This window comes from Cyanistes caeruleus, chromosome 2 (assembly GCF_971803275.1).
Source record: "Cyanistes caeruleus chromosome 2, bCyaCae1.hap1.1, whole genome shotgun sequence".
NCBI classification, from domain to species: Eukaryota; Metazoa; Chordata; class Aves; order Passeriformes; family Paridae; genus Cyanistes; species Cyanistes caeruleus.
This window is the reverse complement of record NC_141702.1, coordinates 72,210,966-72,225,275: the sequence shown is the minus strand read 5'-3', so window position 1 is coordinate 72,225,275 and position 14,310 is coordinate 72,210,966. Positions and strand designations below refer to the sequence as shown.

General features: G+C 42.6%; 1 protein-coding gene across 3 annotated transcripts in view; it reads right to left on the bottom strand.

Annotated features, from left to right (window-relative positions):
* The window catches only part of TRIM67 (tripartite motif containing 67), a 39,064-nt gene that overhangs the window by 12,110 nt on the left and 12,644 nt on the right, over nucleotides 1-14,310 (bottom strand). Inside the window, exons 5-8 of one of the 3 annotated variants that reach the window (XM_086877848.1) lie at nucleotides 13,041-13,200; nucleotides 5,332-5,489; nucleotides 2,368-2,506; nucleotides 1,109-1,412 (exon numbers count right to left, since the gene is read on the bottom strand). In XM_086877848.1, the coding sequence (XP_086733974.1) occupies nucleotides 1,109-1,412; nucleotides 2,368-2,506; nucleotides 5,332-5,489; nucleotides 13,041-13,200 (761 nt within the window). The remainder of the gene's footprint in view (nucleotides 1-1,108; nucleotides 1,413-2,367; nucleotides 2,507-5,331; nucleotides 5,490-13,040; nucleotides 13,201-14,310) is intronic. The other 2 variants (XM_023923861.2, XM_086877849.1) reach the window with 2 other exon arrangements.

Sequence of the window (14,310 nt, the reverse complement as noted above, 5' to 3'; positions counted from 1 at the left end):
TCTTTAAGGAGACACCTGCATTTCAGTGTTTCAAAAATCACTACAAAACTTTGTTTTAATCGTTTGGTGTAACAGAAAAAACGCCTGAGACATTGAGAGTGGAAGACCAGCTGAGACAGTCAGTAGAAAATTAAACAAAAGTCGACTTCAGCTCTGCCACAGACCTGCAAAATATCCTTACTCAGTCACTTCACCCATACATCAGTCCCCTGTTGTGGTAGAACAGGTGTATGAATACACCATTTTCCAAAAGAAGGGACTTAGGATCCTCTTCAGAGGAGATCTGAGCTGACCTTCAGCTAAGGCTGACCCTCTCATGGGACACAGAAAGAGAGCAGTGCAGTTCTCTCTGATACCTTCAAGCAAAGTCAGCCATGTGTCCCCTGCACAGTCTGGCAACACTTCAATGAAACAGAAGCCAGAAGTAGGCAGAGGTAACGATCCTGAGCACCGAAAGTCATGCAAACATGTCAGCACGCCACAGGATCTGTGCTGACAGTTGTTCTCTCTGTGTGATCCATCCCTGGAGGTACCTGCAGCTACAACGTGTCTAAGTTGGTTGTACTAGTTGAGGTGCATTTCAAAGCTCTTCGGTACAATGGCTCAGTAGAATGAAAGCTGTCGCTTAGCTCTCACTGCCAAACAGTTCCTTGTGTCCAGAACTGCCTCCCTGTGACCTACAGCAAAACCCTTAATGGCTTTCAGAACTGGAAACAAACACCTGCAGCATAAATATTGTAAATTCTGCAGCCAAGATTCCTCCTTATAAAGAGAATCAAGCACCTTTCTCCCTCTAGCAACCAGAGAAGTCCAGAATCCCACTGTGCTGTGCCCCTGTCTACTGATGTGGGTGGGACATGCAGTAATGGGTTTAAATCACAGCAGGGAGGATTTAGGCAAGTTCTCAAGAAAAAACTGGTAACAGTGAGGATAACAAACACCAACACAGACTTTTGAGGTGCAATCACTGCCAACAGTGATTTTTAAGAAGGAATTAAATAAGCACATTTAGCCAGGAGCTGGACTAGATGACTTGCTGAGACACCTGCCTCTGATGCAGGGCAGGAAAAAATGTCTGTGAGAAGAAAAGCCCCCAGGCGGCACTCACCGATTGGTGTGGGAATTGCAGTGCATGAACCAGCTGCGGTTGTTGTCCACATACATGGCCCAGGCCTTGTCATCCTTGCCCAGCATCATGTCCTTGACCACGTTAATCCTGGCAATGCCGAAGGCTGGGTCGGGGTGGTTGTCGTAGCGGTCCACCTGCAGCTCCCAGTAATGCACGCCCTTGGAGAAGGCTGCGGTGCCCAGAACCACGCGGTCATCGTAGCTGTTGCAGGTGGCAGTCTGGTTGTCATTGGACAGCACTATGTCTCTGTGAGCTGAGGAGGGGTCAAAGGTGAACCACGCCACTGTGGGAGGGGAAAAGGAAAGGCAGGATTATAGCAGGAGGGGCTGTGTCCAAGTGTTGTGTGCTTTATTTCAGTAAGAAGGATAGAATTCTGCCTTTGTAAAGACCCCACTGCACTCTGAGGTAATAAAGACCATCTTTCCTTGTTACTGAAGGCAGCTACTCAAGATTAATCTGAGCTGGTACCCTGCTGTTCCTCAGCTCAGAAGTGCTTTATATTATTTGTGCTTGCTCCCCTGAAATTTAGCTGCTAAGGGTGGTGACATTCTGTCCGCATACGGTAACAAGAAAGTCACTGGGGAGACAAAGGGTTCTCCATGACATGGAAACTGCTCATGTAGGTGAATTGGTTCAGGATCACCTTTAACAGAAATGGAGACTGGCTGTGTCCATGCTGGTTAGGATTGACTTCATTAGTTTATCAAAGGGAAGGGTTTTTTTTAAAAAAAGGGAAAAAAAAGTCCCAAAAGCTCTTAAAGTATAAATATTTTATACTGGCCTATTTTGGCAACACAGCATGAAAGTGATAATAGCATGCACTTCTCGATTCATTACAATATCATTAATGAAGATGAATTTCCTGTAATGCCTATATGGATGTCAAGTATAATTACAGAGGAACAAGCATGAATTCCCATCTCTGTATTATCAAACCTTGCAGGGAAATTGAAGCAGTAGTGAAGAAAAAGGCAAATTCCAAAGATATATGGAGAAAGGGAGTGGAACAAAAAACATCCCATGGGTTGCATAACTGCTTGTGTGCACTAAAGAAAGTATCTTAGTTAGCGCCTAAACTTTTACAGCCAACTAAAATCACACAACTTGAAGCCTGAAGTGCTTCTGATAATGGAAAATGCCAGTAGGTGTCAAATACATCGATGGGTGTAAAGGGATGGAAGTGTCCTGCCACTGAGACCTGCAGCTTTAATTTATAAAGTGGCAACCCCCCAGCTCACCATCTGAGGTCTGTAAAATGACTGTCTTGCTGTAAGGACCAACGCCCGAGGAGTTGAAAGCTTTGACCCTGGCATTGTACGTGCTGTTGAAATGAAGGCCGTCGATGGTGCAGAGAGTCTCCTTGCCAACATATACTTCCTAAACATTCCAAAAAAAATCCAAAACAAGAGACAGAGAATGAGGGACGTTGTTTAACATAATTAAGACTTCCGAATATAAGCCAACAGCGAACTCTTTGTTTCTTAGGATGCATGAGTTATGCTGTTATGATACAGACAGCCACAGCATAGGAGACATCAAGGATGGCTAGCACTGCACAAACTAAGGTGAAGATGAAGCTGGAAGGGCAAAGCAATAAAGGGCAACACAAAAAGGTCTTCATGTTCCTCTTATCTTAAATATCTACTCCAAACCACTGTTTTGGAGAGTAGTCCCAGCATCTGACACATTGTGGCTGCTATTTTATGTAAGACAGAAAATGGGGGCATATAAGAATAAAAAATAAAAAGCGAAAAAAAAAGCAGTTTTGTTCTTTTGGAACAATTATCTCATGACTAGGTTAAAATATAATTTTGAAACCTGAAAACACAGGTCCAGAAGAAAATTATCTCCTAAAAATTAGGATTACATGCATCACATGATGAAACAGTAATTAGACAAGAGACATCAAAAAAGTCTTCAAATATTTATCATACAGCAAGTACTTCCCTAATGTGAAATATTTCAGGGGGAGGAACATCTAGGCAGGCCAATGAAGAGGACCAGATTATGCAGGCTACGATGACCTGAAAGAAACCTAGAAAATCCTGTCTTGGCAGCAGTTTGAAAGATAATTCCTTTCCACAGCTGATTTCCTTGATTCTGTGAAATCTATAGGTTTATGGCAGCAAAGGCACCAAAGTATTTACACCTGTCACTAAGCAAACCACTCAGGTCCCAGTTCAGTTAAGACTTAAGTAATGCCTAGGAATAGTTCTGATGATTAAGGCTCTTTCATATAAAGCCAAAAGGATGTGATAAGTAAGAAAGGAATTGTTTAAGTATACAGCAGGACATGCGTTTGTCTTCCTTGCTACTATGGTGGCTGCTACAAACAACAAAATCTCTTGCATCTTGAGTTAGCTGGTGATCGTTCATGGAGACAAAGAAGAGTTTTAATAGAATAACTTAGTTTACCTCCATGTCATAAGATATGCTGACTATGAAAAAAAATTGTATTTGTTGAACAACTCTCACGTTTTCTAATCCACTTCATTTTTACCAATGTTCAGTGCTTTGGTTTATGCAGGTTGATGCTCTCTGCTTCAACAAAGATGTTCTTTAAGTCCACCCATCAAATACTGATAAAATGCAGCAACGTTTTTGCTTTCAGATACAGAATTCTCCATTTAAAAGGTCAGAAAACCCTTACTGAAATGTCATTGCTGAGAAGCCTGCCTTTTATCTTTTAATGGGTAAAACTGAGGATGTTTCTACCACAGCAAGCAGACCATTCCCCTTAGAAGTTATCACCTTACATTTTTAAGGATTGAGATGGTTTTGTATCTTTTTCAATCCTAAATCTTAACATGGCACTGCTGGCAGTCCCAAAACCTTTGGCAGTAACAAAACTCACCCACACAAATGAGCTTGGATACGCACCAGCCTGAAATCTTGTTATTCACAAGACATGAATACTGCTTTAAAAGGTTTATCCTGGATAAACTGGATAAAAGATACTGGAATTCTAACACCTTATTCTAACTCTTCATTCATCACACACTGATAACCCTCTTACCTATTAACATCGACTATATTGGCAGCCATTCACAGAAGTACCTTTTCACACTTTCAGTAGTGGAAACCAGGCTCTTCAAATGCCTGTGAAATGTTACTTGGACCAAGGAACTTGGGAGGCCTTCCAAAACCACAATGCCCTCTTCAAAATGGCCTGCCAGTAGTGCTGCCTCTTCTAATGAGGGGTGTCCCAATCGGGTACCTTTGCTGGCTGTGGGTGTAGTGGTTTGGCAGTTCCTTAGGTGGATCCATGCCAGGACATTTTCAGCTTGAGAAATCTTTAGGTTTCCAGGGAGGAACCAGTTTGCAGCTCCTGAAGAAATGTCATCACACGTTCTTGGCAAAATTCCCCGTTTGTGAAGAGAGCAGCTGTACTCCACAATGATCTCCAGATGCTTTTGAGGCACCAGCCCCTAGGGAAAGCACTGGGCCAGCCTGGTCCTGAACAACAGGAGCATGAGGCTGCCTGAGGCAGGAGGGCCACAGCTTCTAGGAGGACATGGCTGGAAGAAAGCTGATTGAATTGCTTCTCTAGTTTCTTAATCAGGATGCATCAAAAAGCATGGGAGCCCATAAGCACCCTGCACCTGCAACCAGGAGCATCACATTGTGGCATCACCCAGAGGATTTGGAAGGACGGCACTTGGGAAGCCTTTCCATATTTATCAATTCCATCACAGAGTGAGAGTGGAAAAACTTCCACCAGCCTGGTCTCATCCACTCCCAGGGGAAAGATTTAGAAATCCTGTATTTTTATGCAGGATCATATTTTCACTCAGAAAATTAGGAAAGACTGAGTTGCATTTCTGGACCAAGAATGTCAGCTCTTGAAACAGGGTGTTATGGACAGATGAGAGTAGGGCTTCAAAGAAATTTGTGGTTTGAGCAATGAGCACTTCCAGCTCCTGCAGTTTTATATGGGATTTTCTACTCTGGAACACACTGGGGATATCTCAAGGTTCTTTTGCAAGAGCCCTGAGAATAACCTCAAACTTCCTACCTAAGCCAGTGGTCCTTCTATTAAGCAGCATCTGCACTGCCTTCTCCACCAACACTATGGAATTAGGGATGTTTTGACAACCCACATCTTCCCTACCCCTCTCCCCACCCTGGGACAGAAACAAATCTGTATCTGGAGGAAACTCACATACAAAGAAACACAAATAAATGCTGAATGAAATTCTCACTCGGAATTGGCCACCATCTCCATCATCAAGTTCCAAGATATAACCCTCCACTGGGTTGTGGCTCAAAGGTGGCATCCTCCAGGCCAATGTCACACTGTTGTTCCTGGTGCAACACTTCTCCAGCTGCAGTAATGGGACGGGTGGCACTGAAACAGGAACTGGGTACAGGTTAGTGTAACTCTGCCCTACCCCCTTAGTCTGTGCCCTGAGCAGTACGGCGACTGCTCACCTCCTTCCCCTTGCAGGGCAGCCAGGGTTTGCTAGGAAGAGAGTCCACTCTCTTCCTCGAAAAAAAGGCAGTAAACTTATACGAAAAAAATGTTGTTACCCAGTCAGACAAATCATTTCACTGAAATATGTAAACAGAAACATAGCTGGACTTGATTGTCGTGTCTCATAAGAACTATAGTCTGGGGAATCCATGTGTGGTTTCTTTCCAAGGAGTCACTGTCTGGAAGAATTCTTTTTCACACCACAGCACCCACTGTCCCCAAAAGGAGGGGCAGAGGGTGTCTCAGGCCATAGGGTGGCATGGCAGATGCACTGCTTCCAGGGAGCCCAGTGCATTAGCAAAGAATTGTGTTGTTAACAAACAGAGCAGCCACTCCTCCCAGCACAGCTGAGAGACAGCCTGAACTCTGCCAACAGGAGGAAAACAATTCTTCTCTACAGTTGTGGGGGGGTTTAAAAATCTAATTTACTCCCTAGTTTTTCTTCAAAAACAACTTGTATATGTTATCTTTATGGCAACCATACTGAAAATAAGCTGTTGAAGCAAATGGTTCCATTTGCAAACTTTATCTAAGTCCCATGGTTCAGGTAGCAAAAGGAACTTCTGTATTACAGGAGACTCCTCATAGAAATTACAAATGCAAAGTTTTCTACCAACATGCCTTTTCAGTGACTTTCTCAGAAGAAACATCAAGAAAATGTTTACCAGACCAGCATCTTAAAAATAAAAGGAAACAGAGTAAAACATTCAGCTGTGTCTCTGTGGGAAAGAGACCTCTATCCAACCTCTCCTAAATGCAACTAAACTCTCACTGTTCACTCTTTGCTGGCAATTATAAAGTGAAAATTTAATCTTCTGGATAGACTTGGCATGCGTCTTATGCACTGTTGAAACCATACAGGTTAAGTAGGATGCAAGTGAAGCACAGAGCCTGCCTGGTCTTCTGCCCAAGGCTAAATTTCACTATTCAATATCTCAGTATCATTTCTGCTGAGCTCAATCATGTCTTAGAAGGAACTGAGTGCTCTGAGAATTCATTGGCTTAACAATATCGGTTTGCTCTTCTTTTATCTACTCTGCTTTGACCCTCTAGTTTATTTTCCTCCTTCTGTCTGCGTGAGAGCTAAGCCCTTGAGCTGTTCCTTTCGTCCTATTTTACGTTTCTGGATAAAAGAGGACTGTTCATGTTCTGTGTGCCAAGCAGACTGTGGGAAAATGGATGCTACTGTGTGACAGGGCTGAGGCTTCACCCCCACTTTGGAAGTGACACGAAAGTCAACATCACACTTGTGATAAACAGTGCAGAAGCTACCACGGCTTTCCGCTGGCATTATCCATCACCACAGTGAACGCAGATGGTTGGTAGCCCAGGAGAATGAAACAAAAGAGCTTTATAAATTAGCTCTTGAAGGTTTTTCTGTTAAAAGGAAGCCTTGTTCCTATTCCTTGATATTTAAGGGTGATTCAGAGGGTGTCCTAAATAAAAACCTGCTTTTTTTCTCACATGGAAAGTTCAGGCTTTTCTTTAGGAGACACTGTGTCTGGAGAAGTCACATAAATATGACAAGAGTGAAACACATGAAAATGAGGAATTCAGAGGTAATGGGATTTTTTTAGGTGAACCATTTTAAATTTAGAGTTTTTTCTGTGTTTGTTAGCCTATGTATTCCTGGTGACTGACGAGCCTGGCAGAAGATAGGGTTCTATCAGCCATCCACACTCTTGCTAGCTGGTTATCCTTCTCAGGAGGCATTTGTCTGGTCCTCCCCATTTCTGAGACTTCTCATGGCAAGACTGGATGAAAACCTAATTCCTGAAGTTTATAAGATGCAAAATAGACAATGCCCCTTCACCTCTGAATAAATCACTAACCATTTCAGCCTCTGGAAAAAACCCTCCTAACTCCTAGGAACACTGATAGGAGCTTTCAGGAATTGTTCATGTAATGCACAATGCTGAAAAAAAAGAGCAGAATTTTTGGAGGAGGGTACGTGTTTTATAATTCTCTTTTAACTATGTAAACAGGAATGCTGTCTAGGAATAAAACATGTTTTCATCCAGTAGAGTGCTGTTGTTCCCACTTCCAGTGGAAGTGTGAATTTTGAGACTCTCACATATTATGGGGAAGTGCCTTGGCTTCTTTAATGTGTTGCTGGATATTCAAGGCTTTGTGAGTAATCCATATCAGCCTCCAGCTCTCTTTGAGCCAGCCTGTGGCCTGAACTGCACAATTCTCCTGAAGGAGCGGCAAGAAGCTCCTGCCAAGCAGCTGCATGATGGTCTCTGTGCCTGCCCTCCTGCTTCCTCCACTGGATGTGGATGGGCAAAGATTTGCCTTGATCTCAAATTCCCTGTGGCAGGTAAAAAGATGAACACTTGTAAAAACCATAGGAAAGTGCAAAGTTGGATAATCAGGACACTGGTACATACTTCACAGCAACAAGCAATGGAATAGGACTAAGAAAAGAAAAATATAGGCTAAGTGCCAGGAAAAAAAACCAAAAAACCTTCAGATGTTAAATTATAATTCTGTCCCACTTCTTGACCAATTTAAAGTTCTCAAGAGATTTTTTTGAAGGAAAATATTAAAACCATAAAGGGAGAAATGATACTGCATTGGAACAGCGGGACTTATTAATGAGTCTGAATGATGTCCTGCTATTTTAAAAGTGCTTCATACAGGTCACTCTTCGATAAGAGTGGAGACACTGACTGATGCCTCTCGTCAGCTGAGCAATTCCCAGAACACATTGCTCAATGCATTTCATGGCTGATCAGGGTAGTCCCCTCACAGGGCACAGTAGGGCTTCCCTAAGATGTTGTCTTTTGTCCTCTTGACAAGCAAGGGATGCAATGATGTCATCCATCTTCCCAGAGTAGTTTTTAAAGGACTAAACACACCAAAAGAATGGGACCCCCAGAAACATGACAACTTTGGCTTCCTCCAAAACTGCAGTACAGCCGTGGAACAGCCAGAGTCACTGCTGTAGCAAGTGCCTTACCAACAGTGTTACTAGAGAAGGAGAGACCACAAGGGGTTCAGTCCATGACACAGAGCAGAAAGAACCAGAGGTAAAGCTTGAGAGGAAACAGTTGTCCTTTAATTATCAGGGCTGTACAGCTCATGCCTGAAGAAGCAGGGAAGATTTGTGGCAGATGTGTCTGGGGAACCTTCATGGTTTGCAGAAGATTCACTCAGGACAAGGAGGAGGGGTATATGAATAAACCTCCAGAGGCAGTACAGAAGAGTAGAGTAGCGATATATTTTCCTGTTTTGTATCTAGTCCTGCTTTTCAGCCAATCAAGACTGCATGCCAGTTACAGCTGTGTGAACAAAACAAACCCAGAACATGCATTTGCCTGTGCCAATAGCTTTAACTGAGAATATGTGAAGTACACATTAAGCCAGGCATCAGAGGACAGGAATTTTGTGCCAAGGCACTCAGTAAAAGCAATAGAGAGAATAAAGCTTGACAGAGAAAATTATCTGGTAAAGCTCAAAATGCCAGCTATTACTAGAGCTGTGTGAGTGTCTCTCAGGTCAGCTGGCCCAGGGAGTGTGGGACTCAGTGAGACCCTTTGATCAACAAGGCTGCCTAAGCATTACTTATGCACCTATCACATCTCTGCACATTCAATTTGTTCTCAGATTGCTTCTCCTTTCTGTAAAAAAGAAAAAGAACTCTATGACCTTTATTTTTTGAGATGAGCTTTAGATCTGTGCTTATAGAGAGCGCATCAGTAATGTAGATGAACATGTCATCAAAGCAAATGTAATGTGATTTGTTCTCATTTTCATTCTTCTTTGTCTAACACAGTGAATCAATGTTTACTTACAAGCATGCTTTCACTCTAAATGACCCATGCAAGCTCAATGAGGTTGAATGAGGCCAGAGTTTGAAAAAAAAAAAAATATAGAAATTCAGTCATGTACTAAGCACTGATAACAGTAATACAGATACTATATTGCAAAGCTTTTGGAAAAAAAAAAAACAACTTACAATTGGAAAAGCCATGCTTGCCCTGTTTGTTCTCCTAGATCTCTCCAAAACTTCCTTTACAGATCATTGACATCTTTAATGCATCTGGCCCTGTCAGATCAACCAGTAAAATGACTTAATAACACTCACCTCAACACCAACATTTGGCAAAGATTGATGACTTGTTGGTGTGCTGGCATAGGTAGGATTGAAGCAAGAGGAGCAGATGTGAAGAGACATACACATTTTTTCTTTGTGAAACTGGATGCTCAGAAATATGCAAGTCACAGAATCACAGTATAGGTCAGGCTGGCAGGGGTTCATCTGGTTCAGCCTCCCTGCTCAAGCAGGGACATCCTAGAGGACATGGCACAGGATGGCGTCCCTACAGTTCTTGAATATTTACAGTGAGGGAGATGCCACAACCTCTCTGGGTAATCTGTTCCAGTGCTCATGATGATAAATAGCAAAACATCACCATGCAACTGCAGCTTCTCCTTACAGTCAGCAAAGTGATATTCCCAGTTAGTTTGGGCACTTGCTCCTGAAATGCTGAGTTGATTATTCTGTATACCTATTTTTCTATACCTATATTTCTAGATGCAAGACCACACTGCATGAGAAAATGCAAACAGTGCATCTGAAGAAGGGCAAACCATGCCTGGAAAATTTGGTGGCCTTCTATGACAGAATAACAGCAGTGGTGGATGAGGGAAGAGGACCTGGTGTCACGTACCTGGACTTGTGCAAAGCATTTGATGCTGTCCCACATGACATCCCTGTCTCTAAAATGGAGAGACAAGAATTTTAATGGATGGCCCTCTCAGTTGATATGGAATTGGCTGGATGGATGCACTGGAAGAGTTATGGTCAATGGCTCGAGGTACTGTGTCCATCTCCAGGGCCCCCAACATAGGAAGGACATGGAACCATTGGAGTAGGTGCAGAGGAGGGTCACAAGAGTGATCAGAGGGCTGGAGCACACCTCCAGTGAAGACAGGCTGAGAGAGCCAGGGCTGCTCAGCCTGGAGAAGAGAAGGCTCCAGGGAGACCTTACTGTGGTCTTCCAGTACCTAAAGGGGGCCTCCTAGAGAGCTGGAGGGAGAGTTTTTACAAGAGCATGTAGTAATAGGACAAGGGAGAATGGCTTCAAACTGAAAGAGAAGTTTAGATTAGATATTAGGGAGAAAGCCTTTACTTTGAGGGTGGTGAGGCACTGGAACAGGGTGCCCAGGGAAGCTGTGGATGCCCCACTCCTGGAAATGTTGAAGGCCAGGCAGGAGGGGGCTCTGAGCAACCTGGTCTAGGGAAAGGTGTCCCTGCCCATGACAGGGGGTTGGGACTAGATGATCCTTAAGGTTCCCTTCCAACCCAGGTCATTTTATGATTCTAAAATACTGGTTCAAATTGGTTGAGGTCATAGAAGTAAAATTTCAGACAGAAAAAGGCCGAAGTGTCAGACTGAGAAGTTCAAATGGAAATAGACTTGCTGTCATAAATGGAGAAAGATAAACACACATCTATATACTAAACAATCCTCAGTACCTATGCATGTCAACTTGGAGCTGGTCAGTGGATTGTCCTGCTTGGGCACACAGAGGTGTGAAGGGGAATAATGCCATTCCTGATGCACCTTAAGGAATGGTGGCCAGATTAACACCCTTTCCACTACTCTTTGAATGGTGTGTGCATGGTCACACTGGTTGTGCTGACCAGCCTGATGGGATATGCAACACATTATCCCTGCTCCAGACCAAGACAGCTCAAGCAAAAGCCCTTCCTGAGGGCTAACCTTGCCTCTGGGGAGCAAAGGCCAAGGGTGCTTGGAAGCTCTGCACAGGTTTGGGCTGCCAAAGTTCCGTCCTCTTCTCTGCTCCTCAGATTGTGCCTAACTCAGTACCAGAGCTTCCCTGCCATCTTATGATAAATGAGAGCGTAGCAGATAACACCAAATTTCATAAAGCACAAGTGAATCTGGCTCAGTTAAAATTTTGTAAGTCCTCAAGCTTAAGGCCAGGTGAACGTCCACAAGCCAAATACTAAGTTGCTCTCACCTCAGGTAACCTGTGGTTAATTAGCAATCTATGTGACTAGTTTAACTAAATTTTTCATATGTTTGTAAAGAAGAGTGGTAGGAGATTAGTATTAAATATGTTTCACAATAAATATGGCTAGCATTAAATATAAACCAATTTTAAAGAGACAAGTGCAGACAGCATTCAGAGGAGCTTGATCAATGATATTCCTTCTCTCTTGACTCCACTTGCCTGTCTGACAGCATTTCAAAGGAGCAGTTCACAGATGTTTACTGAATAACTTTAACACAGCCTGTTTATGCCAAGATGCAAAGCATTCTTGGTTAGCAGACTCTGGCCTTTAACAGTTTGTACATTATTTCTCCACATATCTGCCAAATTATCCACCCTAATTACTTCATCTTGGGTGTCTTAGATGCAGAATTAGGCCCAGAGAGAACACATAAGCTGAACAAAATTCTTTATACTTGCTCAAAGCAACAAAAAAAAAGAACATCTGACATCACATCATGAATATCCTTAACTCATTCACTGACTTCTGGCAGCCTCTGTCCTGTCACCCACATGTATAATTAAGGCTTGAATCACCACTGACAGAAGCTAATGACATCATTCCCAGGGACCACAATGGCTTTCAAACCCGACTGTTCTACAGATCTATCTAATTCTGATGCAGTTCTCGTCCTGCTCCATATACACGAACCCCATTACAAACTCATTATGTTATTTCTTTTATTTTTTTTTTTTTAACGTCGTGGCATGTCCTGTCCATCAGCTTCTTCTTATAGATACATTTTTTAATCTCAGTTCCCTGTAGCTTATCCATCAGAATTATCCAGATACCTGGAACCATGGAATGGTATAGCCATGGAACTACTCCCCCCTTGTGTGGTACAACCAAGGAGGTACTTTTCCCTTGTGGATCTCTTCATCATGATTTTTTTATTAAGATGGGCACTTTCTGCAGCACAGTCTAAATACAAGTCAAAGGTCAAAGGCTGGGGGTTTTTTTCCCTATTCAAGCATGTGTTTGTGTGTGTATCTGTGTATAATATTTATTTTCTACTTCAGCTGTTTCTGACAAGATAGGGGTAATTGGTACCTTGAATTAACAATATCAAACCTAGGAATGCTACAAAATGGCATGAAGTTTCATGCAGCTCATGTCTTATTAACCTTCAAAGCCCTACTCTGAAGAATTTATCTTTTCAACTTTTAAGTGCATCTGGTATTTCTACCTGAGCTTGTTCAGCTTGGATAGAAATACCAGATGCACTTAAAGATCATACATGTGAAGGGAGCACACCTTTCCAGGAAACACCCAATTACCTGAATTTGCCTGAAAACCTTTTAAAACTATCCAGCAAATTCAAGCCATTCCTCCTTCGGTGTCCTCACACCTCCCAGCACTGTTTCAACACATACATGAAAAACAGAAAAAGGAAAATCATAAAAGCTCACCCCTACATTTCATCTGAATAAAATCCAGCTGGTGAATTGACTGCAGTAAAGGTTCACTATCCAGAGTCAAGTCAAACTCAGCAGATACTTTTGGCTCCAAAGCTCCTTTGACCCACTGTTCCTGAGATACCTGAACACGCTTGATTAAAGCATCCGAAATCTGAAAGAGAGTATCAGGTTTATAATGAAATGGCAGACGCACACATTAAAAATGACAGAATGCCTGTGAGATACAGCACAAAGGAAACAGGATTAAGACAGCCAAACAGACGAGATGGTATCTGGTTGTTTTGGGGTGAGGTCCATTTATGTTGCATCCTTTCATCTTGTTTCTTCAAAATAAATCTCATCTTAGGCTAGGAGAGTAGAGACTGCATTTATAAAGTCTGTTAAGATTATGTTGTGTGTCATGCCTATGAATGCCACATATAATTCTGTACTCTGTTCTCTGATCTGCATGGTCTACTTTGGCTCTCCTGTTTAAAAAGAAGTTGCACTAAGAGAGACTTAAATGTTTGAGTCTCTCCATTCAGCAGAGATCATTCAGGATAAAACCTAAAGGATTAAAAAAACCAAATGGAAAGGAAGGTGTATATTACTCACAGTGAGGGTGATAAATTGTCAGATAGATTTTCACATATATAATAGATTTTCTACCATTACATCAAAACTGAATTTAAGTTTTAAAGCTTTGTTCTAGCTCAGCCCACAGACAATCAGACCAAAAGTCAAACTAAAACGATCACAATAGACGCTTCTGGAAGTTAAACCCTGGCTCTGTGGAAATCAATGAACTCAACTGTCCCTGAGTTCTGTGAAGCTGCCATTTGGATACCTGGAGTTCCTGACAGTGAACTTCCAGTAAGACACAGGGAGTAGAATTTTTTTCTGGGTATAACACAGAGAGTTTTCCTTTACTGCAGGAATTTGGATACTTTTCCTCATTAATTTTACTGAGGACACTCCTGTCTGAACCCCTGCATCAACAGCTCCTAATCAGTCTGTGCAGTAGGTGGAGGAGCATCCCACAGACTCCTGCAACCTCGGAGTCACTTACTGGGATGCTGGATCCCTTGGCCATGTCTCAATATCCTGGCTGCAGGAGCAGTTGCTCAAAGTAATGCAGTGCCTGAGTGTCTGCTGGCTGTCTTGAAAGCATCATTAGATAAACCAGGAAAAAGAAAAAAACAAAAATGGTTTGTTTTTTTCTTTATAAAGGGGCCTGCAAAAACTGAAGCCACAAAAGTTAAAGGGAGAGTAAGCTGGAAAG